Source organism: Eptatretus burgeri, chromosome 11 (assembly GCF_056783735.1).
Source record: "Eptatretus burgeri isolate ZD-2024b chromosome 11, Ebu_testis_v1, whole genome shotgun sequence".
Classification (NCBI taxonomy): domain Eukaryota; kingdom Metazoa; phylum Chordata; class Myxini; order Myxiniformes; family Myxinidae; genus Eptatretus; species Eptatretus burgeri.
In genome coordinates, this window is record NC_140971.1 from 91498764 (window position 1) to 91526221 (window position 27458).

The 27458-nt window shown below is 42.9% G+C and overlaps 1 protein-coding gene across 2 annotated transcripts in view; it reads right to left on the bottom strand.

Moving 5' to 3' along the window:
* The window catches only part of LOC147017616 (proprotein convertase subtilisin/kexin type 6-like), a 141759-nt gene that overhangs the window by 98913 nt on the left and 15388 nt on the right, over window positions 1-27458 (bottom strand). For both annotated transcript variants that reach the window (XM_085847373.1, XM_085847374.1), the window contains exon 2: window positions 5117-5221. In XM_085847373.1, the coding sequence (XP_085703499.1) occupies window positions 5117-5221 (105 nt within the window). The remainder of the gene's footprint in view (window positions 1-5116; window positions 5222-27458) is intronic.

The following is a 27458-nucleotide window of genomic DNA, read 5'->3' on the forward strand; positions in this document are numbered from 1 at the left end:
GCACAGCTGACACTGCCAGCAAAAAGAAACTCCGTGTTTGCTTCTAAATCTTGTGTCCCAAACCCATCGCTTACTGTACCCACTTTACCCAGTTGCACCCAGCTGTTCCTGGACTCTGTGTCCTTTTCTCCTGACAAGGTGGAGAGTTTGCTGTCAAACCTCAACTCAGATTCTGCAACCGGTCCAGTCGGCATCAGCCCAAGTGTTCAATAAACCTGCTCCTCTGCTCTTGCTCACCCTCTTTCTGTTCTATTCACCCTCTCATTTGCTCAAGGTCATCTGCCATCTGTTTGAAAATCAGCAAACATTATTGCTCTGCATAGAAAAGGTACAAAAACTCATCCACTTAACTCCAGTCCTGTACACTTGCTTCCAATCATCAGGTCATGGAATCCATTATCGCTGTTGACACAAAGTCCTTCCTTTTCTCCAATGACCTCATCTCAGATCATCAATTTGGATTCAGTTACATTACTCTACCTTGGACATGTTGCTTCTACTCTCCCAACAATGGATAGAGGCCCTCAATATCAAACATGAAATCAGGGCCCTCTCTCCAGACAAGCACTCCTCAACAAATGTTGCCCGCAAGACTCTCCGATGTTGCCCAGGACCGATTTAAAAAATACAGTGGAATCTCAACTGAACAGCTCATTCGGAACCGGAAGTACGTAATCTACTGTATACAGGTATCGCTGGTCAACCATGGGGGTTAGGTTCCTGCAAAACCCCATAGTTGGTAAATCCACGGTTGGTTGAACTAAAGGCCTATGGAAAAAAGGGGGTTTAAGTTCCATAGCCACGGTCATGCTGGGTGGGTAAACTACGCATCCTATGCCTTCAATAAACATGGGAAACATGTTTAAATACAATACCGATGACTGAACAAAAATACTTTTCAGCACTTTTAATATTGAGAGTGAAGTCCAGGTAAAGATGACTATGATGATGATTATGATGATGACGATGATAGTGATGTTGGGGGGTGGTTAGAGAGATGAGCACCACTAGTGCTTGTAAGAAGAATTAGGACGTGACAAATATAAACTATGCTGGAGATGTCACTTTCTAGTAAACACTTAGTAACCTCCTAAAATAGTTGAAACTGTAATGTCGTGACAGAGGTGCTCCAAGGCAGACACGAGCGGGGGAACAGCACAACCCTGCTTTATTGCCACGAGCGAGAGCGTGAGCGTACGTTGCCCGTAACTCCACTTTATTGCGTACTCGATGCACTCTACAAGCCACACGACTTACAGGCTCCACAGGCCACAATGGCTAGAGCAACTACAACCACGCCTCAGGCGGCGCGCACTCCTATATCCCGTGCAATCACGTGACCACTCCAAAACCACTCCTCCGCCACGCTCCCCACATCATGCCCTGCCCCCGCAGGCTCACTACACCACACTCCTCCCTCCTAAAACTATGATTATAAAATGACCATCATCATAATAAGCATAACCAGCACAGAATACCATGATATAAAAGCAGAGAGGTACAAAAACGATAATAACCAAAAAGCATAGGCACATCACACCATATAACATGTCGATGCGAGCGAGTGGAACTGCAATGGACAGGTCCCGAAGACTGAGTTGCACGATGAACCCACAAAAACCCTGACCACGTTACAGATATCAAGAAGCAAGGCGGGAAGCACAGCATCTCTACGCAGCAGAAGCGCCCCCAGGTGGCTCATGCTTACACGCCCTCCGGCGAGGTCGCTGCGACCTCCTGAGCAAACCTCCCCCGGCACCATCACACGCCCCCGGCCGACAAGGCGGCACAACTCCCCCAGACAGACCCGAACCAGATAAACATTCCGAGCCCGGAAGCCCGTTGTCTGGAAGCCCCGTGGCACCAGCGCAGCCGACCTTGTCGAGAACAGAGGTTTGTGCCACCCGGCGCCAAGCCCGTCCGGCCTTGGGCGGTGATGCTGAACAGCGCCGTCGGCTGGGCGCACCATCAGTCCCATACCAAACCCACGCATTACAATCAGCCGAGATTCCAACGTACGTCCAAACGGCACCGGGCGAGAACAGAGAGTTGCGCCCCGGGTGCCAGGCACGTCTGACCTCGCCGAAGCCAGGGGTGGGGGTAACGCTGAACAGCGAACCAGCCCCGGCTCTGAGTCACCCTCTGAGACCCCCACACGAGTCGAACCGGCAATTAGTCGGCTGCAATCCTAGCAACCCCATACAAAACCACACATCAAATCCGGTCATGTCATAAAGCAACAAGAACATCGTTTGCGCAGATGCAAACTCCCCTTTTCGTACAGCGTGTTCTCCCAATATAATCCCCACACATGACAGGGTAACGAACCGTGGGCTGCCCTCCCAGCTGGAGGCCAGTAAAACCTCTTTATTTGCCACGATCGCCCCCAAAACCTTCATATCACATCGGCCATATCGAACATCCCATCGACTGATCCCAGCCAAACATATTCTCACACACGAACTGTCGGCATTTATTTCAACAACGTTAAACTGCATCACTTGAGCAATGAAAATCAAATACGCAACGAACAGCAACCCATGAATCACATCACGTGTCCGTCTCTCGGTTGTCGTCGCGACGTAGCGATGACCTGCTTGTCGTCGACAGTCGCGATCCGCGAACTTCTTGAACGCGATGGGCTCGCTGCAATTCCCCGCTGAAATCGCCTGAACGACACGGGCGCGCATTGCACCATGAGCACAGCGGAAGCGCGAGAGCTCATCGCGGCTGGCATGGCTCCCTTTGCTCCAGAACCGTACATCATCGTCGCAGGAAGCAATGAACGGCCGCTCCCGTTGCTTCGTTGCGGCTCCTGCCGCCAGAACCTCGCCCTCGAGTCTCGAGGGAGGCCCGGGCCCACACGGAGGTACGTGCCCCGAAGGAGGCACAGGTGCACCTGGAGGTACGAACTCCGAAACAGGAACTGCGAGCCCCTCCCCTCGCACCACAAACCGTGGGAGCGCAACCCGCTGACCCTGATGGGCAACCAAGACGTGTGCCCCGCCAACCGCCGGCAGCGCTTCACCGGCATACGCGTGCAATGCGAGGGTAGCACGAGTGGACTCAACTCGCCACCCGATCAGTGCCCCGATCATCTCGACCTCCACTGGCATTGGTCCTGTCACCGTCGGACCAATTGGAACCAGGTTCAACATTGGCAGCATCAGTGCCCCGATCATCTCAACCTCCACTGTCATTGATGTTGTCACCTCCGGACCAATTGAAGACAGGTTTAACATCGGCCGCATCTCCCGCTCCGGGTCACCGGAGGCTGCACCCAGGCTGCAAGACTCGACCTGGGGTGTCAAAGTGTACGCCATGCACCGAACACCGTACCGGCAGTAGGTCTCGACCCGGGACGTAAGGGTCGCTTCGCACACCGCGATCCATGACCGTTATGATGGGCAATGACTCTCGGCACACACACCGTAGACGTCCCCGAGTGCTCAGACCGCCGTCCGATTGACTGCATTGCAACGCTTGGCCACGACCCGCGCCGAAGACCGTGCGCGTGGCCGTGCGCGCCTGGAACACCGCGCTGACTCTCGGACCATCTGCTGCGCACCGACCACCGAGACCCCGGGCATTCCTCAGAGCTTGCGCGACGTCCGACGCCGCGTCTGAGCTGAACTTCATGCCCTCGTCCTTTAGCCGTGACCTCGCAGAAACCATTCCTGAGGTTCGCAAAGCAGTAATAAAATGAACCCCGAGCGCGGCCGTCGTCCACAAATCACTCAGCAGCCGACAATGTTCCATTGATCGCGAGGCGAGCAAGATCGATTTGCGCTTGCTTTCATCGTCCACATCATTCGTGTGGAAATAGCAGCCCAACTGTTCAGAAAACAATTCAAAGTCATCTCTGATGAAGACGGGCGCGCGTCCGTGCGCCGTGCCCCGACCTTCTGCCATGCTTGAGCCCTCCGTGACGGCGAGACGCCTGGCCCCGAAGCCTGTGCATGCGGCGCGCGAAACTCGTGATGCGCTCCTCGCGATGCGCTCCTCCGGACCCCGCCCGGTGTAGACCTCGAACTGCGCGGAATGCGCTGAGTTACTCGCTGCCGCACTCCAATAACCCAACCACTCTGCACACGCCGATCCGAACAGACTCGTCGCCAAATGTAATGTCGTGACAGAGGTGCTCCAAGGCAGACACGAGCGGGGGAACAGCACAACCCTGCTTTATTGCCACGAGCGAGAGCGTGAGCGTACGTTGCCCGTAACTCCACTTTATTGCGTACTCGATGCACTCTACAAGCCACACGATTTCCAGGCTCTACAGGCCACAACGGCTACAGCAACTACAACCACGCCTCAGGCGACGCGCACTCCTATATCCCGTGCAATCACGTGACCACTCCAAAACCACTCCTCCGCCACGCTCCCCACATCATGCCCTGCCCCCGCAGGCTCACTACACCACAGAAACAACATGCTTTTGGCATGGAAGTTTGACCACAGGATGTCCAAGTCAGTGACAAATTATGGAAATACAAATTTTGGAAACAGATTTTACTGTATCTTGACACCATCAGAACACACTTGGGGTGACATACATTTGCTTTCTATTGCTTTCTATTTCTCTCTCTCTGTCTCTCTCTCTCTCTCTCTCTCTCTCTCTCTCTCTCTCTCTCTCTCTCTCTCTCTCTCTCTCTCTCTCTCTCTCTCTCTCTCTCTCTCTCTCTCTCTCTCTCTCTCTCTCTCTCTCTCTCTCTCTCTCTCTCTCTCTCTCTCTCTCTCTCTCTCTCTCTCTCTCTCTCTCTCTCTCTCTCTCTCTCTCTCTCTCTCTCTCTCTCTCTCTCTCTCTCTCTCTCTCTCTCTCTCTCTCTCTCTCTCTCTCTCTCTCTCTCTCTCTCTCTCTCTCTCTCTCTCTCTCTCTCTCTCTCTCTCTCTCTCTCTCTCTCTCTCTCTCTCTCTCTCTCTCTCTCTCTCTCTCTCTCTCTCTCTCTCTCTCTCTCTCTCTCTCTCTCTCTCTCTCTCTCTCTCTCTCTCTCTCTCTCTCTCTCTCTCTCTCTCTCTCTCTCTCTCTCTCTCTCTCTCTCTCTCTCTCTCTCTCTCTCTCTCTCTCTCTCTCTCTCTCTCTCTCTCTCCCATTATTTATACCCCAAGCCATTACCTTTGGATCTGAGTGGATGAACATGTGTGGACCACGGCTCTTTCCCACGGAGCGCTTCATAACGCCTTTGTGGTGAAAGTGAAAATAGTTCTTGAGGTTTCCAATCTGCGGCACACGCAATACATGTAAACAGTTTCATGGAAACATCATAGTGCTGCATCAATTAGGCTGTTTTCTCTGTGGCACAGTGAACAGCTTTATTGAATAATATTATCAAAGCACGAGCAACTCCACATAAATATGTAAATAAATAAATAAATGTATATATATATATATATCATTATATATAAAAGCTCTTTCTAACCACTGACTGACTGACCTGACTGACTGATATTAAAGATCGGGACCTATCGGGTGATGTAGAAAGCTGAAATTTTTCATGCCAATGGATATTGAACCAGGAAAATCATAAAATCATCATAAAACATTCATAAATTAAAATATAAATATTTGAAATTGTTTTTTAAAAGATTGCAAGTGAGTGACCGGAGACAATGGGTAAGCACAGTAATTTTGTGTGCCGACAGACATTGAAGCTGATACACCAGGCAAAAATCACAGAATTATTGTACAACATTAATATATGAAAATGTAAAAAATGAAAAAGTATATGAGAATTTAAAAACTAAAAAGTAAAATGCAGGTGAGCGACCCGAGACAATGGGGAAACGCAGTTCGTATGCTTACACAATGTATAAGCACACCCCGCTAGTATTACATAAAGCTCTTTCTAAGCACTGACTCACTGACTGATATTAAAGATCCGTACCTTCCGGGTGATGTAGAAGGCTGAAATTTTGCATGCCAATGGACATCGAAGCTGGTACACCGGAAAAATTCACAGAATCATCGGACAACATCCAGAAATGAAAATATAAATAAATGAAAAAAATGCAGGTGAGTGACCTGAGACAATGGGGAAGCACGGTGATTTTGTGTGCCGACAGACATAGAAGCCGATATACCAGGAAAAAAATCACAGAACCATTGGAAAACATCCATAAATGAAAATATAAATAAATGAAAATAAATAAATGAAAAATAAAATGCAAGTGAGCGACCCGAGACAATGGGAAAGCACGGTCCATATGCTTACCCAATCCAATGTAGAAGCACACCCTGTATGTATGTATGTATGTATGTATGTATGTATGTATGTATGTATGTATGTATGTATGTATGTATGTATGTATGTATGTATGTATATATATATATATATATATATATATATATATAATTATATATACCTGGTGTTGGCGCAGTGGTTAGGGCAGCGGCTTAGGATCCAAAAGGTCCTGAGTTCAAGCCCCGTTGAGCCACTGAATTAATACACCAGGGGGTTGACTCAGCCTGTCATCCTTCCGAGGTCGGCGAAATGAGTACCAGTGTACTGGGCCGGTGTATACCCCGGTTAAAATAGGTGTACCAGATCCCTGTGTCGCAAGAGGCGACCAGGGTTGCGTCAGGAAGGGCATCCGGTGTAAAAATGTGCCAAATCACTATGCGGATCATATGGATGATCCGCTGTGGCGACCCCGAATGGGAGCAGCCGAAAGAAGAAGAAGAAGAAGATATATATATATATATATATATATATATATATATAATTATATATGTATATATAATTACATATATATATATATGTATATATAATTATATATGTATATATAATTACATATGCATATATATATGTATATATGTACATATATATATATATATATATATATATATGTATATATAATTATATATGTATATATAATTATATATGTATATATAATTATATATGTATATATATATATATATATATATATATATCTATATATAAATACATATATATATAAATACATATATATATATATAAATACATATATATATATATATATATATATATATATATATATATATATATATATATATATATATATATATATATATATATATATATAGTCTTGTATAAAGGTGGTTGCTGAATAAGACTCCTCTTCTATTTGTAACTCCCGACCAATATCAATTATACCCAGTAAATCTAAAATTTTAGAAAGAATTGTTTACAATAAGTTATATGGTTTTCTTGCTCGAAATGATTTGCTAAATTTAGATCAATTTGAGTTGAAAAAGTTGCACTCCATATATTTGGCACTTGCACAATTATATGACAGATTAATGAGTGCCTTGGCAGATCATAGCCATGTCATTGGTGTTTTTATAGATCTTAGCAAGGCTTTTGATTCTCTTGATCAAACTATCCTTTTATGGAAATTACAATCTTATGGAGTCAGAGGAATTGCTCTTAATTGATTTTAAAATTATCTGTAACATAGAAAAAAAATACATGTTATGATTCCACTGATTCTGAAACAGTACTTGTAAAATGTGGAGTTCCCCAAGGATCCATATTAGGCCCCTTCTGTTGTTAAATTACATAAGTAATATCTCCAAAACATCCACTCTATGACAATATACTCTTTTGCAGATGATATAAATGTCTTTTGTTCCCACTCAAATATTTCCACTCTTATCAGAATGCCAAATACTGATTTACCAAACCTTTCTCTATGGTTTACGAGTAATACGTTATCTCTGAATCGAAAGAAGACAAATTTTATTCATTTCAAGAGTTATAGATGGCTAAATAATTATCAATATCCTGTTGTAAAAACTGATGGTAAGTCACTTGAAAGGAAAGCAAGTACAAAGTTTCTCGACATAATTATCCATAAATATTTGACCTGGAATGACGACATTCAACATATACCTACTTCAATCTCACACAGTATCAACATACTCTATAAATTGAAATATTATTTGTCTCTTAATGTTTTATTCACATTGTATAACTCCATAATACGACCCCACATATATTATCATCGAATATGGTAGTACTCCATATAGAGGGATGATACAGGAAAACAATGGCCATCCATTCAAATGTGGACACAACAATACACTCATAAACTCATAATGAGTGGTCATAAGCGTTTGAAAGTCACAACATTTATTCTTATGCGTTTTCTGAACAACCAAGACTTAAAAAGACAACAGAATACATCACAAAAGTACCACATCGAAAGATCACCAAAATGACAATTTGTACTTCTTCTGTTTGTTCTCCTCTCAAAACAATGTAAAACTGTAGACAGACCTACCTCAATAACTGCTGAGGCCATAATGGTGATTCCAAAACGAGGAAGTTACTCTGTCTCTGGGTTAGTACACGCAACCCAAAATTTAAAAATATATAAACCATTAATCGTTTTATTTTGAAAATAAATCTATTGTAAATGTGGACTCAACCAAACCAGGCCAGAATCATGAGTACCATTCCAAAAGCAATACATATCCAAACTTTCCCCCAAATCAACTGAAGGAAGTATTAAAACAAAAAAAAGAGCAATCAGAGATTGCAGACCCTCACGAGGACTTCTTTTGAGTGGTGTATTTTTTATAGGTTTTAGGGTAAATCCAATATGGCTGCCAAACCATGTGACCTATGATATCATATGTGTGAACCTTTTGTTCCTCATGGACAGGTGGTCATACGTGTAAAGTTTCGCCTCTTGTTGTTCAGCCACTTCAGAGAAGAAGACTTTTGAAGGTTTTTTTTTTCCTTAAACAATATGGCTGCCGAATTACGTGAATGATGATGTCATTAATTTTTTTCTGTGCACCATTTTATCCCTCGATGACCCTCAACAATTTTCATCCTGATTGGATGTGATGTTCTACAGATGCAATTATGACATCATAATGAAGGCACCTATGACATTATAAAAATCACAATTATTCCCCATGAGGAGTACTTGCTATGTGCCAAGTTTCAATTTTTTCCTTCGTGCGGTTTAAGAGAGACAGAAGTCCAATATTTTTCTGTTTTTCCAATATGGCTGCCACACCACGTGACCTATGATGTCATAATTATCATTAAAACATTCGACATGAGGAGTTACACCAATAGTGAAAATTTCGTCTCAATACGACAAGTGTTTGCAGAGAATAACATAAAAGTTCTGTGTGGACAAACAAACAGACAGACAGACAAATGAAAAATCACTCATAGAGTGACATCTTGGCAAAACAGCACAAAGTCGAGTGCATACCTCTGCTAGGTGGAACCGTTCATGTTTTGTATCCCACTGATGGGCTGGATCTGAACCAAAATCCAATCCACTTGTTCTTGTCATCTATTCAACTCATCCACAACTTTTTCAGATATAGTGATATATTTAGTTTTTGGCCCTATCTATCAATTTTAGAAATTAGGCCTGTGTTGACCATTTGACCTAAAAATGAATTGGTCGCTGAATTCAGTGATCTGACATGAAAATGCTCTTCAAATTTCAAGTTAATTGGTTGAAAATTGAGGATTTCAGAAAATTTGGCCCAAATTAGCCTTTTGGCCTATTTTGACCTTTTGGCCTATGTTTACCTCAAAATTAATAGGTGGTTGATTAAATTGACCTGATATGCAAATACTCTTCAAATTTCAAGTTAATCGGATGAAAATCGAGGATTTTATAAAATTTGGCCTATGTTGACCTTTTGGTCTATTCTTACCTCACAATTAATAGGTGGTTGAGTTCTTTAACCTCATCTGCAAATGGTCTTCATATTTCATGTCAATCAGATGAAAATTGAGGATTTTAGAAAATATGACCCAATTTGGTCTTTTGGCCAAAGTTGATCTCAAAATTAATAGGTGGTTGAATTTAGTGACCTGCAATGCAAACGATCCTCAAATTTCATGTCAATCGGATGAAAATTGACAATTTTAGAAACAATTCAAAGATTTGGCCTTCTTGGGGTTGACCATATGACATATGTTGACCTTTTGACCTATGATAACCTCAATCTAATATGTGGTTGAATTCACTGACCCGATATGCAAATACTGTTCAAATTTGAAGTCAATCGGATGGAATTTGAGGGTTTTAGAAAATTTGGCTCAAATCCGCCTATTGGCCTATGTAGACCTTTTGGTCGACCGAATTTTACGAAACTTCAATGCGAGACCGTTACAGGTCGGTGGCATTAATCTCTGAAAATTTCAGAATGATTGGTTGAGTGGTTTTGGCTGGAGGCGAGCGGACAGACAAACAAACACACAAACACATAACACACACAAACACATAAACACACACAAACACATAAACACACACACAAACACATAAACACACACACAAACACATAAACACACACACAAACACACAAGCAAACGGAGGCGATCAACATACTTGTCAAAATATATTTTTGTTTAGCCAAGTAACAAACAGACAAACGAAAGGAATAAATGCAATACACTCTCCTCTGGCGAGGGTAAATTTTATTACACAGATGGATTATATTCACACCTCTACAATAACAAAATATATCTAACATTAAGCTTTTTTTTTCAATGATAATCGCATCATTTCGTATGCAGATTGTGGTGATCCACATACAATGCCTATGGGAAGTCTACACACCCTTTCAAATTTTTTCACCTTTTGTTGCCTTATAGCCTGGAATTAAATTACATTAAATCAGACTTTTTCCACCTTCATTTACACATCATAACCCACAACTTCCAAGTGAAAAACAAGTTCTACAAATTTCAGAAAATTAATTAAAAACACAAAACTAGAATATCTTGGTTGGATAAGTGTCCACCCAACTTATAATAGCAATTGTAAGTTAGCTCAGATGTAACCAATCACTTTCAAAATCACACACCAAGTTAATTGGCCTCTACCTGTGTTAAATTATAACTCCGATTATTTCATAATAAAATCAGCTGTTCCTATAGGTTTCCTCTGCTGGGTAGTGCATTTCACAGCAAAGACTCAAACATGAGCACCAATGAGCTTCCAAAAGAACTCTGGGATAAAGTTGTGCAAAGGCACAGATCAGGAGATGGTTATCAAAACATGTAAAAGGCCTTGAATATCCCTTGGAGCACAGTCAAGACAATCATTAAGAAGTGGAAGGCATAAGGTACTACCAAGACCCTGCCTTGACCAGGTCATCCCTCCAAACTGGATGACCAAGCAAGGAGTAGACCGATCCGAGAGGCCAACAAGAGGCCAATGTCAACTTTGAAAGAGCTATTTGCCTTTATGGCAAATACTGGGCACTATGTGCATGTGGCAACAATATCCCAAGCACTCCACAAGTCTGGCCTATATGGTAAGGGTGGCAAGAAGGTCGTCATCCTCAAAAAAGCCAACCTTGAGTCCCTTTTTAGGTATTCAAAAAACACTCCGGAGATACTGAAACCATGTGGCAATTTTTTTATGTCTGATGAAACCAAGATGGAACTTTTTGGCCTAAATGCAAAACGTTACATTTGGCGAAAACCCAACACAACACATCACCCAAAGAACACCATCCCTACTGTGAAGCATGGTGGTGGTAGTATCATATTATGGGGATGTTTCCCATCAGTAGGGAATGGGGCACTTGTCAAGGTTCGAAGAGAAAATTGAAGGAGAAAAATACAGAAAAATCCTAGAATAAAACCTGTTGCCTTTTGCAAGAAAGCTGAAATTGGGACAGAAGTTCACCTTTCAGCATGACAATGACCCGAAGCACACAGCCAAAGCTACACTGGAGTGCTAAAGGAACAAAAAGATAAATGTCCTTGAGTGGCCCAGTCAGAGTCCCGACCTAAATCCAATCAAAAATCTGTGGTATGACTTGAAGATTGCTGTCCATCAACGCTCCCCACACAACTTGACTGAGCTTGAACAGTTTTGTGCGGAAGAATGAGTAAATATTGCCCAATCAAGGTGTGCAAAGTTGCTATAGACCTATCCCAACAGACTCACAGCTGTAATTGTTGTCAAAGGTGCTTCCACCAAGTCGTAAATCAGGGTGGTGGACACTTATCCAGCCAAGATATTCTAGTTTTGTATTTTTTATTAATTTTCTGAAATTTGTACAATTTGTTTTTCTCTTCGAAGTTGTGGGTTACGATGTTAAATAAATGTGGAAAAAGTCTGATTTAATGAAATTTAATTCCAGGCTATAAGGCAACAAAAAGTGAAACAAGCTCAAATGAGCTAAGATCCTTGTCCTCTTAATGATGACGTCATAAAAACGAATATGACGTCATTGTGATGTATCAGTTTGCGATAAATTATCTGTGCTAATGCCCGGCTTGATTCTCGCAAACAAAATTCAAACAGCTTGCCTAGTTTCGGAGATAATGGTATAGGTGATTTCCATCAGCGGCGATATTATGACATCAACTTTTTTTTGAGGAAGAATTTCCAAAATCGGAGATGGTTACTGCCCGCGCGTGGGCTTTCTGCATATACATGGCAAGTTTCACGAAGATCCGACGAAAACTCTGGGTTGTGAAACAAAAAATGTCAAAAAATAGGAATGACGTCATAAAAATGGATATGACGTCATAATGATGTATCATATGTGCGGTAATTCATCTCTGCTCATGCCTTGTTCGATTCCAGCAAACAGAATTCAAAAGCTTGCCTAGTTTCGGAGATAATTTTTTTGGGCGATTACCATTAGCGTAGATATTTTGACGTCAAAACTTTTTTTCTAGGAGGAATTTTCAAAATCGGAGATGGTTACTGTCTGCGCAGGATATTTTTACATATATACGCCAAGTTTCAGGAAGTTTCGATGAAAACTGTAGGCTGTGAAACAAAAAAAGTCCACAAGAACAACAACGTGAGTAAGACTTTGAGATCCTTCACAAGGATCTAAAAATGTCAAAAAATAGGAATGACGTCATAAAAATTGATCTGACTTCATAGTGATGTATCATATGTGTGGTAATTAATCTCTGCTAATGCCCTGTTCGATTCCCACAAACAGAATTCAAAAAGCTTGCCGAGTTTCGGAGATAATTTTTTTGGCGATTTCCATTAGCAGAGATATTTTGACGTCATAACTTTTTTTTTCTAGGAGGAATTTTCAAAATCGGAGATCGTTACTGTTTGCGCAGGGTATTTTTACATATATATGCCAAGTTTCAGGAAGTTTCGATGAAAACTGTAGGCTGTGAAACAAAAAAGTCCACAAGAAGAAGATGAAGAACAACGTGAGTAAGACTTTGAGATCCTCCACGAGGATCATATATATATATATATATGTATATATATATATATATATATATATATATATATATATATATATATATATATATATATATATATATATATATATATATGTATGTATGTATATACAGTATGTATGTGTATGTATGTATGTTTGTATGTGTATGTACGTATGTGTGTATGTACGTATGTGTGTATGTATGCATGTATGTATATATGTTTGTGTATGTATGTAATGTATGTATGTATGTATGTATGTTTGTGTATGTATGTAATGTATGTAAGTATGTATGTATGTATGTTTGTGTATGTATGTAATGTATGTATGTATGTATGTATGTATGTATGTATGTATGTATGTATGTATGGTGTTGGCTTAATGGTTATGGTGGTGGGCTTGTGATCTGAGGACCCTGAGTTCAATTCCCACTTGGCTGTTGAATTAATACCGGGTGGGGTTGATTCTGCCTGTCATCCTTTTGAGGTTGGCAAAATGAGTGCCAGCTTGCTGGTATCCTGTGATGGAGAGGTGACCTGTCCAGGATTGTGTCCAATAGCTAAGGAGACTGCTTCAGCAACACCAACGCTCTGCACAGATTATGGTCCCATTGGATATATATATATATATATATATATATATATATATATATATATATATATATATATATATATATATATATAGATATTCATGTTAATATTTTGTTTTTTATTTGTGAATTCATGGTTTACATTTTTACCTCTTGTTTGTTCATTATATTAATTTATCAGGTTCTGCGGAGGGGGTAACAAGACTTTGTAAACAACTTCAGATTATTGACTAAGAGGCATTGTCACAGTGTTACCTTAGAAGTGGAATTTGATGCTATTCATCAAATGGATGCTCGTGAATGTGCCGTTGATGTTTCTGGGTTAGGTTTTAATCCCAATCTATAAATGTAGTACCATTTAGGATGAAGAAGTTGATGTACTGCTAACTTCAACCACTTCCAGAAGAGGTTTGATTTGTATTTAAATGTCTGGTAATTATTTTGTATTTATTTATACGTATGTGTACTTGGATATAACTGTCATTAATCAAAAAGACTTCAGCACGATGTAGCAATAATAAAAAAAAACGAACTTTTAATTTATTTATTTTGCATTTCTTTCGTTATTTATTTTTGCCTAAAATACTCCCTGGCACTCACTGACAAACCTCTGCAAAATTGACAAAGATCAGTTCAACCATCTCTGAGAAAATGGCGACAGACACACACACACACACATGCACACGCACGCGCACACACACACACACACACACACACACACACACACACACACACACACACACACACACACACACACACACACACACACACACACTCCAATTGTGTAATTTTTGCCTTCTTTTTGCAATTGTTGGGGCTGTATTTGTTGCTGTTTCGGTTTCACATGTGACATCTTCCATTTGCAGATTTTTTTTTGGAATTTTTTTACAAGGTGGGTTCGGGGTACCTGCTCTGGTTTGTTGTCTTCTTGTTTGTATAAAAATTGGTTTCCGTAGTCTGGTGCACTTTTCACGTATTCAGCCGATTCAACAGTTGTTGTTTTTTTGTTGTTGGTTTTAATTTTCCTGTACACCTGTAGAATCCTTCACGAGAAGAAACAATTGTGACTTTTTTAATTATATAAAAGTTTGCAATGCTGAGGTGTAGGATAAACAGCAGTGTCTATAAACTTTACATCTTGATAATAGTTACCCATTTCTCTGTTTTGGAACAGCTTCATACACAAACAGTGGACAATTCAGTTTGATTTGCTCCACTTGAATGGATGTCATGACCTTACTGGGCCAAACAAGACAAATATTTAGTTTGTACAACATCCAAATTTTTCAGCAGGTCATTGGATTTTTTTTTTTTTCACGTCGCACGAAAGTTGGACATCCTGTACGGCTCAAGCATCTAATTCAATTGCACAGATAGCCACCAATACGAGGCTGTAGGAGTTTAATAAATTACCTTGTCTCAAAAAGTAACTGTTTCAGTAAGACTTGCACTTCCCACAGCATAAAATAACTGTTTCAGCAAGACTTAACATGACCATGAAAACAAAACATCAGCTCTTTGAGGCAATGTCAAAGTGCAGTTACACTTCCCACAGCAGTACACACAAAACAATACAGTAAATATTTTTTGTAGTTTCCTGTCCATTGGTCAGTTGCCCCCAACCCCAAAACGCCCCCATTAACATAGCTAAAAACATGGTGTCGTTTGTGTTTTGACATATTGTGGACAAGACACGACTATCCCCAAGGACATGAAACATTTTATAAGGTATCTCCTAGTATTTTTGGAACCAGTATCTATTTCAAAAAGAATCCCTCTTGTTTCACTTTATGACTTGGAAAAGAGTCCTTTAGTTCAAGGATTGGGGGTGGAGATCGTGCAGTGCAGTGAAATTTTGTACCGACTTGCTGGCTCCCAAGACCCCAAAGACATGAATCAGGCTATTCGCCAGAATAGAGAACACTGCACGTGCTTCACATCATGCACAGTACACCAACGATCACAACACAACCTTACATTTTAACACTAGCTATTGACTTTAGCAGTGGAGTGCTGGTTGATGAAGCTGCAGTACGGGCTGGCAGTAAAAACCTGATACGCAAGGATGCTGGCAATGAAATCAGCAACACACTGCAAATGACATCATAATCAGGTGTCTGGCAACTTGCAATAGGCTGTCACTGGAATAGATCCAGGACGTCTGTGAGCCAGAAAGATACAATCACTGATTGTGGTATCACCATCGGGAATGCAATTAATATTACAGCAGAACATTTGCAAATGTTGCTTGAAAAGTACAAGTGACAAAAGGCAAACAGTGCAAAGCACATTATATGAATAAAACAATAATTATGAAATCAAGAACATTGAACATGAAACGACAAAAAAAAAATTCTGAATGTTTCAAACAGCAGTCACTGATCATATTTTAATGCAGTGTGTCTCAGCCAGCCATGTATGCTGATGACTCCTCACTTTACTGCACATCTGCTGATTCACTCAACACTACATACTCATAATGAGGTTGGAGTTTTTTTTCATGTTCTAGATGTTTCATGTTTTCATGTTCACTGAACAATGATTTAGAGAATGTGTTGAGTTGGGGCATGACTGGCTCCGACAGAGGCGAGTGATCTCACAGTGAAGGATGCATTCTATGCCACCCTCGAGTCTGTGGTTCATCAGTTCCCCAGGCGAGATACTCCTCTAGTCTTGGGGGATGTCAATGCATCAACTGGAACTGATAGGGATGGTTATGAGATGTGTTGGTCCCCATGGGTCTGGAACTGTGAACCAGAATAGCACTAAGTCCTTGACTTTGCAAGAAGTCATGGACTTAGGGTGGCTGGTTCATGGTTTCAGCACTCACAAGCTCATCGCTGGACTTGGTATTCCAACGCTGGTGGTGTGGCAAAGGAGATTGACCATGTGCTTGTTGATGGCTGCTGGAGGATGATTCAGAATTGCAGGGTCTACCGGAGTGCTCAGTTCCTCAATACTAACCACAGGCTTGTTGTCGCAACACTGAAGTTGCAGCTTAATTCCGGGATATGGTACCATCCCAGCTGAGGCTGGATGTTTGCAAGGTCAAGGATGAGAGGATAACTGAGGAGTTTGCGAACAAGCTGAGTGAAGATTTGGGGGGTCTGGGTGCTTTGGGGAATCCTGAAGAGTTGTGGAGTGCCTTCAAGACCACTGTCCCTGATGTTGCCGGTGGATGTCTTGAAATTCACCGTAGGACGAAGAAGAATTTTGTCTCTCGGGGGGCACTGGATACTATTGGCAAGAGTCGCAGGGCCAGGCTGAATGGCAGAGCTGAGCTGTTCAGGGAGCTGAGGCGTAAAACTGTACGTGCGCTCAGGGTGGACAAGGAGGCCTATGTGCGAGGAATCTGTGAGGGGGTAGACCATCACCTGTGGTCAAGTGATTCTCGTCATGCTTACAGGGGAATTCGCACATTGCGTTCCTCCAAGCCCATCCCTCGGTGTACTGCAGTTAGAGCAGAGGGTGGTGGGCTCTTGACAGAGGAGACCGAAGTGAAGGCCTGGTGGGCCGGTTACTTTGAGTGCCTGCACCAGGCTGATCCACCAGCTGTTGAGTTGGATGTCAGGGGTGTTACAAAATCCTTATTGCTGACCCTCCAACCAACTGTGGCCCACCTTCGTTTGTGGAAACAGGCTGCGATGAACCGGTTGAAATGGGTAAAGCTCCAGGGATCTGTGACATCCATGCGGAACTTCTCAAGGCTGGTGGAAATGCTGCACTCGTGTCATTGCATGCAGTTTTGTGCTCTGCCTGAAACACAGGCATCATCCCAACTGACTGGAAGAGGGGCCTTGTTGTCTCTCTTCAGAAAGGGAAGGGTGATCACCAAGACTGCAACAACCATTGAGGGGTGATGCTGCTCTCAGTGCCAGGCAAGGTCTTTGCTCAGATAATTCTTGATAGGATTCGCCACCATCTGCTTGAGCACCAGCATCCAGAGCAGTCAGACTATACACCAAAGAGGTCAACTATTGACCATATCCTTTCTCTTCGGGTCCTCACCGAACGCAGACGATAGTTTTGGCAGGGGCTGCTTGCAGCCTATGTTGATCTCTGTAAAGCGTTCGATTCAGTGAATCGGGATGCCCTCTGGAAGATTCTTGGTCTTCATTGGGTGCCACCAAAACTGATCAATCTGATGTCTGAACAATGCTCTGGTACTGAGAGTACTGTGAAATGTGGTGATACCATCTCTGACTTATTTCCAGTTGTTGGTGGAGTTCGTCAGGGGTGTGAACTGGCTCCCAAACTTTTCAGCGCTTGTATGGACTGGATTCTGGGGAGGATGTCAGAGAGATCAAGCTGAGGTGCATCATTTGGGAATGTCAAGATCTCTGACCTTGATTTCGTAGATGATGCAGTCATCTTTGTGGAGACTCTTGATGTCTTTTTGGGAGCCCACGAGGTGCTGAATGAGGAGTTGGAGCCGCTGGAATTACGGGTTTCCTGGGTCAAAACTAAGAACTAGGCATTCGATGACCTCTTGGATGTTGCTATATTGTCTGTACCTGTTTGTGGTGAGGATGTTGAGGTCATGGAGAGATTCACTTACCTTGGCAGTGATATTCGTGTCTCTGCTGGTTGTGAGCCAGAGGTCAACAGACGTTTGGATCGGGCCTGGGGAGTCATGGATTCACTGGATCATGGGGTGTGGTGCTGCCAGTATCTGTGTGGGAGGACGAAAGTCCAAGTCTTCAGGTCCTTCGTGCTTCCAGTCTTGCTCTACGAATGTGAGACCTGGACTCTGACCACGGTTCTGAGATGGCGACTTAATTCCTTTGGTACCAGGTCTCTTCGGAGAATCCTTGGATATCGCTGGTCGGACTTTGTGTCCAACGAGCGGTTGCTAAGGGAGACTCAAATGAGATTTGTTCCTTTGGTACCAGGTCTCTTCGGAGAATCCTTGGATATCGCTGGTCAGACTTTGTGTCCAATGAGCGGTTGCTAAGGGAGACTCAAATGAGATTTGTTACCTGCATTGTCCATGAGCGCCAGCTGTGTCTGTATGGATATGTGGCTCGTTTTCCTGACGCTGATCCTGCTCATTCTCTCAGCGAGGGAGCCTCGTGAGTGGAGGAGGCTAATGGGCCAATCACTTGCCTCATGGTTGCAACAGGTTGATCAGCATCTCAAGGAGATGAGGATGGGCCAGGCATCTGCCTGTGGGATAGCCAGACGGAGACCCCTGGAGTACAGGCGGAAAGTGGATGCAGTGACACGCTGTTCTGGCGCATGCTCCCATATCTGATCTGACCTGACCTTCTCAGTTTCAGAAGTTACACGACTTGAAGCTTTGCTTTAAGATTTCCTTTATTCCTTTTTGTTTCCCTCCATCTGATCTCTTACCGGTCTACAGGTGCAAGTACATGACAGCTTTTAGTAATCTGCTGTTATCCATCCATACGGCATGCTTTGCCCATAAAAACTCAATTATTTTTTATTAGAATTGCTTATATTCCACTTATTTCTGCACCTTCCAGCACTTCTGTCTGGTGCCTTGTTTTGTCATATAATGTTAATGATCTTTCGGCAATTCAGTTGGAGTCTGTTAAGCAGTTTAATATGGCAGGAGTACAGTGTCCAAGTCTCCTACACAAATGACAGACATGGGAGAATGAGAGCCAGCTCAACTTGTAATTTGATGGGTCGCTCAAACCACATTTATTCCAGAACTCATTTTGAAGATTACCAAAGACCACACTTGTCTTGGTAATTATATGAACCCACTCATCAGCAAGAGAGACATTTCTCGACATGGTACTACCAAAATATGTGAACTTGTCAACAACGGCCATTACTGTATGTACCATTAATGGGGTTGAATGGTTGGACATCTGGAGCACCTGATGATGGATTATATCTAATTAGTGAATAACCCGTCCTAAAGATGGGTTAATTACCCCAGAATTACAGACGGGTTAATCCCCCCAAAATTTCTGTATTTTAGTACGACACTTGTAATACCCACTCTAACCAGGCAGCCAATATATATATATATATATATATATATATATATATATATATATATATATATATATATATATATATATATACATATATAATATATACATATATATATATACATATATATACATATATAATATATACATATATATATATATATATACATACATATATGTGCTCCGGATATATATATATATATATATATATATATATATATATATATATATATATATATCCTTCTTCTTACAGCTGCTCCTGTAAGGGGTCACCACAGCGGATCAACCGTCTCCATTTCGCTCTATCCTCCACATCTTCCATTGACACTCCAACCACCCGCATGTCCACCCTCACCGCATCCATGAACCTCTTCTTTGGCCTTCCTCTTCTCCTCCTGCCTGGCGGCTCCATCCTCAGCATCCTTCTCCCGATATACTCCGCTTCCCTCCTGTGCACATGTCCAAACCATCTCAATCTCGCCTCTCTCACTTTGTCTCCAAACTGTCCTACCTGCGCTGTCCCTCGAATATACTCATTCCTTATCCTGTCCATCCTCGTCACTCCCAACGAGAATCGCAGCATCTTTAACTCTGCCACCTTCAGCTCCGCTTCTTGTCTTTTCGTTAGCACCACCTTTTTGTTCGCGATATATATATATATATATATATATATATATATATATATATATATATATATATATATATATATATATATATATTGTTGTGGTGCTGGGCGTTGGTGGCAAGCACGACCGCTAGATGGAGCAGTAGAGCCGGCTCCATCGAACACCCGGAATTTATAGGTCGTCACCCCGGATAACTCTGGAGCCGACGGGTCCCTTATCAGACCGAAGATCGACAATAGGTCGACCGTGTGGGGTAGAGTCAAATGCCAATTTCAATTTACCTAAATACCCACGTTGTCCAAACTACCAGGGAAATTCACCCTCGGCGGTGCTCGAGCGGAACGAGCCATTAGCATGCTCGAACCGTGCGTAACCCGAGCGGATGGTTACCGAGGTCCGTCGGTCAAAATGCACAATTTTCCGCTTCCAAATTTCCCAATACGCACCGTGCTAAACCAATGAAGAAAACACAGAAACGAGCTGATACATTTAACAGGGGATTTATTTATAATTGGGGGGGGGGGAAGGGAACACACAAAGAGCAAAGTTATCCGACGATAAGAAATGCAGTCAATGTACAAGCAAAAGCACTTATCCAGTTGCTACTTAAAGGAGGTCACACACACACACACACACACACACACACACACACACACACACACACACACACACACACACACACACACACACACACACACACACACACACACACACACACACACACACACACACACACACACACACATACACACACACGGACCCGACGGGTCTTTATTGAAGGCCTCCAGCTCGAGGACAGGTGAGCTAGAGACCAGAGCCTGTGCTTGGACCTGTCCACCTCGTGTGGTCTTCGACGATCCGGCTTGGCAGGACTCGAACCCGCAACACGATGCCGCTCCAAGCACCAGGTACCACGCTCTCCAACCGGCCACGCACCAATCGACCAAGGCCAAGGAGAAGATCAGAGGTGACGATGATCCAGCTCAGCGGGACTTGAACCCGCAACACGATGATGATGACCACCATGACGATGACCACAACCCTTTTACCCACCACGACGACCTCCACCACCTCGACCCTTTTTACCACCACCACTACCCAGCCTGGCGTTTCTTATATTCCCTTCTTGTCCGGGGTGAGCAAATCGCCGTCTGAGGCGCTCTCCACCCTCATTGGACGGGGCGTTGTGGGAAGGTTTCCTTCTGTGGCCATCTCAACCCTCATTGGCCGGCGTGTCGTGGGAAAGCCGCCTTCTGTGGCCATCTCAACCCTCATTGGCCGGCGTGTCATGGGAAAGCTGCCTACTGTGGCCATCTCGACCCTCAGTGGCTGGCGTGCCGTGGGAAAGTCGCTTTCTGTGGCATGATTAGACAAGGGGCACGTCCCTGCCTTCCTGGGCGGAGTCCCGGTCTGAGGTGATGGAAATGTACGCCCACGTACGTGGCCGAACGCACGTGGGTGATGGCATCGGTGTGTGAAGTGCAGTGAAGGAGGTTTGTTGTAAACGAATCTCCGCAGCGCACACATGTAATTCCCATTAGACACAGGTAGGGGGCCTAACTATAAACACATACTTACTGATATAACTGTTCTATAGGGACCTGAATGTTGAGTGCAGTAAGCTTCCAGATTCGCAACAATATATAAATATATATATATATATATATATATATATATATATATATATATATATATATATATATTGTGACGTCCATGGGACTTGAACAGTCCCGCCAACGTAGAATGAGCCGAAACGATGGAGGCGGTTTATTTATTTATAACCCAAAGATGGCGGTATTAATCGCTCTACCGCAAACGGGACGAGGAAGGTGGCACGAGTCGCTTTTCACTGAGTTGATAACGTTTATTTCTCTAACCAGAAATAACAAGACTCGGCAAGAAGAGGGATCCGGGGCGATTCGACGGGATGGTGTGGGATCGGGCGTGGGGAAAACACAGACAATTCCAATGGATATACCAATCTCAAACCCTCTAAGGCGCCAGGTACACACACACACACACACACACACACACACACACACACACACACACACACACACACACACACACACACACACACACACACACACACACACACACACAACGTAGCTATTCCTGGTGGTCAGGCTGGACCGTGGTGTGGACGCAACAGTTCCTGGATTGGCGTCGGACGAGCTGGCCTTGCTCTCGTCAGGGGGGCAGGAGAAACCGTGGTGCTGTCGACCTCCTGGTCTTGGCCCAAGTCCGCTCACAGCCGCCAGGGAACCAGTTCTGGCGCCAAATTGCGAGCAGGAGAGGGAGGCAGGTCCGCCCGCCGTTCGACCCCGTACTCCGAACCAGCAGAACCCCAGAGCCAACCAAGGTGAGGCACGAGGCTCAGCAAGGCTACAAGACACGATGAAACCAGGGCCGAATCAGCGCAACAACAAGCACGCTCCCAGCACAACAACCTCCACCCCAAAAAACGATCTTTCTGTCCCGATCTTCTTCCTCTTCCTTTTCGACCCCGAACAGAACCTTTTTATCCTCCCGTCCTCGTCACTTGCAATCGAGCCGTTTTATTGGCCCACCGCCGTCGCCTTCCGCCAATCGTGATCACGGGGCAGAGCCATCCGCAGCACTGTCCTGTGACGTCACGGCAAGCCTCCAGAGAATACTAAAAGGGGTTTAAGCAGACACACTTACCCTATGCCGTGTCCCTCTCTAATTACGTGACAATTATCATTTCCCCCTTGAAGAAATGGACATTTACTAGACAACTTATCACCACTGAATTGCTACTTATTACATCGAGATCCTGGTACACTCGAACAGCGTGGCATACCTAATTAAACATCCTAATTATCCTTTGAATGCATACCCCCCCTCAAACATAACAATATATATATATATATATATATATATATATATATATATATATATACATACATATATATATATACATACATATATATATATACATACATATATATATATATATATACATACATATATATATATATATACATATATATATATATATATATATATATATATATATATATATATATACACACATACATACATACATACATATCTATATATATATCTATATATATATATATATGTATATATTTATATATATTTATATATATATCTACATATATACATATATATAGATATGTATATATATATATATATCTATATATATATATATATATATATATATGTATTGGATGGTTTAAGTTTTTTTCAGGCTGATGGCCAATCCATATCTGGCTGCTGCCAGTGAATAGTAATCCATAGTTCTCTGGAGTCTCTCTGCGTTTGAGGCTTTAGTACACCATCTTGTATGAAGTACACTCACCATTTGGTACACTGTTGAATCGTTGAGCCTGATCAAGTTGAAGAGCTTGCCATCTGTTCAAAGCTGAATGTAGTAAATACCATCGTAAATGCCTTCAAAATCCTTTGTGAGCACAGCTGCAACGAGCAAACTGCCCAGAGTGAGAACCAGGACATAACCCTGTTGTGTGGCATTCTAACTGCAGGAAAGAGATCAGATTCATCACGACACTCCAAGACTCATGTGAAGATGCGAACATGAAATGACCTCTTAATGTTGATCAGACATTCAGGCAAATGAAGCTTGGACTATATTTTTCACAATCCATTTCGATGGACTCTGTCAAAAGCTTTGTTGAAGTCGTAAATGCACAGAGAAGGCTCATGTGCAACTCAGCAAGGACATCATATGGAACAAAACATGGGCATTGAAACAACTTGACTTTTGTCACATTTCCACACTATGCAAGTTGAGCTGTACATTGACATTTCGAAGCAAGACAAGAGGAGGGGATGTAATTTGAGAATACAGAAATTGAATAAAAAGTGAAAAGAAAGGACAGGGGAGGTGGGGGACGATCGGGGAATTGGAGGAAGGGTGATAAAAGTTGAAGGAGTTTGGAAGAGATACGAGTCATGGGAATGTATAATACTGAGAGCAAAATCAATTTTTACAGGCATGGGGCAGTACACACGAGGAGAGGGTTGGTTTGATTATTCCTCAGTTTTACCTCCACCACGGAAGGTGGACGGAGGTTATGTTTTCACTGCTGTTTGTCTGTTTGTTTCTTTATTTGTTTGTCTGGCTGTGAGCAGGATATCTTAAAAGCTTGTGGACAGATTCGGATAAACTTGGTGGACAGGTTGGGTGTGTGACAAGGACGAATTGATTCGATTTTGGTGAAGATCTGGATCCAGTTCCAAATTGTTTTTAATTTTTCAGTGATTTTTCATCATTGAGTGATAGAGGGCCAAAACGATATATAGCACAATATCTCTAAACGTTATGGACGGATTATGACAAACCTCGCTGGATAAGTTGGGTAGGTGACTAGAACAAGACGATTAGATTTTGGTTAAGGTCCAGATCCAGCCTATCAGTGGGATACAAAAGGTAACCTGTTCAGCCTGGCAGAGGTATGTACTCTACCAAATACCCATTCAAGTTGTGTTTGTAATATGTTGATTGCCCTTTATCGCTTGACTAAGGTGCAAAGCTCGAACTTTGGCTCTGCACATCTACAACCTTCCCTTGTAAAGCAAGACGATTATCCATCCATCGGGACCATACTCTGTGCAGAGTGTTATTGCTGCCAAGCAGTCTCCTGGGCTATTGGGCACAATCCTAGAGGGGTCGCCACTCCAACAAAGGATACTCAAATGGCTCAATCATCCCAGCAAGCTGGTACTCATTTTGCCAACCTCAGAAGGACAACAGGCTGAGTCAACCCCACCTCGTATTAATTCAACAGCCAAGTGGGATTTGAACTCAGGATCCTAGGATCCCAAGCCTATCACCATAACCATCAAGCATGTGATATTTCAGGGACGATTTTACATTGATGAATACTTTTTGATAGGATTGTCAAGCAACTTGTTGTGTCAGAAGTAATCCAAAGTAAAATTTTCAATGGTATTGATTAATTGTTGTCTGCTTAAACAACAAAAATGAAGCTTAACAAAAGATTAATACACTGAACTTAGACTATTGGATAATTTACAAGTAAAGTTAAGTGTGCGACATTTAAAATAAAATTTACACATTTATAGAATGTTTACGGAAATTTATATTTTTGAATGATCTTTTTGTAATCACACACCTTTCAGTGTTATTAATAATTTGCTCTTCATGCACAAAGCTTTAGACAGGACGTGCAATGCAAGAGGCATGATGATAATACAATTGTTGTTTGATCATCCCTCCACCCCCCACCCCCCCACATGCCCCCCACTAATAACAAAAAAACATTGTCTCAAATTGACGCCATCAAGGTGAACCAAGGACGTTTAAAATCCCACAGTCAGCGTCGGGTGTGTTTCAATGCAAGTCCATGATGATAGGTTCTTTATCAGAGAGAATTCGCACGAGCTGAAATGTTAAAGTTTAAATTGTTAAAGTTAAAGTTTCTCCCATTAATTGACTTTGAAAGTTCTTTTGTGAACCCTGCAAGGCATTTTCAAGGAAATCTGCAGATATTGTGAGGAAAGCACAAGAATGAACTTTACTCAAATCCTTGTTCATCCTTCCATCTTCCTCCTACTCCAACTTGGCATCCCTGTTATAGTGAGCTATGAAAACTGTTCACAAACAAAGCGGGGATCCAAGCAGTGTGTCATGCTCTCAGTGATTCCCAACACAGTGGATTATACAGATTTATGTAGTAGCTCGAGTTTGCTTCTCACGGGTTTTTACAAATGCAAACGGTTGCAGCAGCAGTAGCATCAACAATGGAAGGACACACACACACACACACACACACACACACACACACACACACACACACACACACACACACACACACACACACACACACACACACACACACGGGCTGTGGGTTAATTACCAGCAAGACAGATACAAGGCTGCAATGGCATCTCACACGAGGTCGAGTCTGTGCTGACATTTACTGCTGTAAGCACAAAGGTCAGAGACGACGAAGTTTACGGCAAATCCTGTCGTCTCTTGGATTTAGTGAGGGACGATAAGAGACAACCTTTTCACAGTGAAATAATTTTTCATTCATGCATGTTGTGTGCCTGGTTGTTCGCTTGCATCATTTCTGGGAGCATGGCAACACCATTGATGCAGTGCCCTCCCTCTCCCTGACCCCAGATGAATGAGGGCAGGAATTTGAAATTTGGCCAGTACTGTGACACAACATCCATCCATCCATCCATTTGGACCATTTGGACCATGTGCAGAGCGTTGGTGCTGCTTAAGCAGTCTCCTTGGCTATTGGACGACAATCCTGGATGGGTCGCCACTCTGACACAGGACACCAGCATGCTGGCACTCATTTTGCCGACCTCGGAAGGATGACAGGCAGAGTCAACCCCACCTGGTATTAATTCAGCAGCCAACGGGACTTGAACTCAGGACCCAAGGATCCAAAGCCCACCAGCCAAACCATTAAGCCAACACCAAGCATACTGACACACACAATACCCTCCTATTTACAAAAGGTACAGTAGATTCTTGAATGTCCACTAGTGAAATTAGGCAGCAAATGCGACTGCCAAGTTAACATCCACTCCAAAGGATGGTGTCATTCATTGATGTAACACTGTTTGTGCGCCACCAGGATGACAGTTTAAAACGAGACTCAAAACCTGTGAGATTTAGGCCACAACAAAATATATTTCCATATTTTCTGTTCTGTGTTGTCTGGTAACGAGCCTTTTTAATGTATCCTTCAGGAATAATTTAAAAATACTGTTACGAATTCTGGCCCGCCTGGGTGTGATCGGCCGCGTAACTCCAATAGCAGCCACGTCGCCCACCGGACGGACAATTCAGTCGTGACCCTCCTTGGAACTACCGCCAGGAGCCAGTCATGGGTGGGGGTTTAACCTCACCACAACCCAGTCCGCATTCTACCCGCACGAAATAGGGTGAATCACCGAATGTCGATATACCTAAATACCCGTGCGGGTAACCTACCGAGGGGTTGCACCACGCCGCAGGTCGGCTTAGGACACGAACCGCTTAAGCGGTTCGTTCCGTGCTACAGGGATAACCGAGCGGTGTTATCGCCGACCTCGATGGTTCAGATTATTTA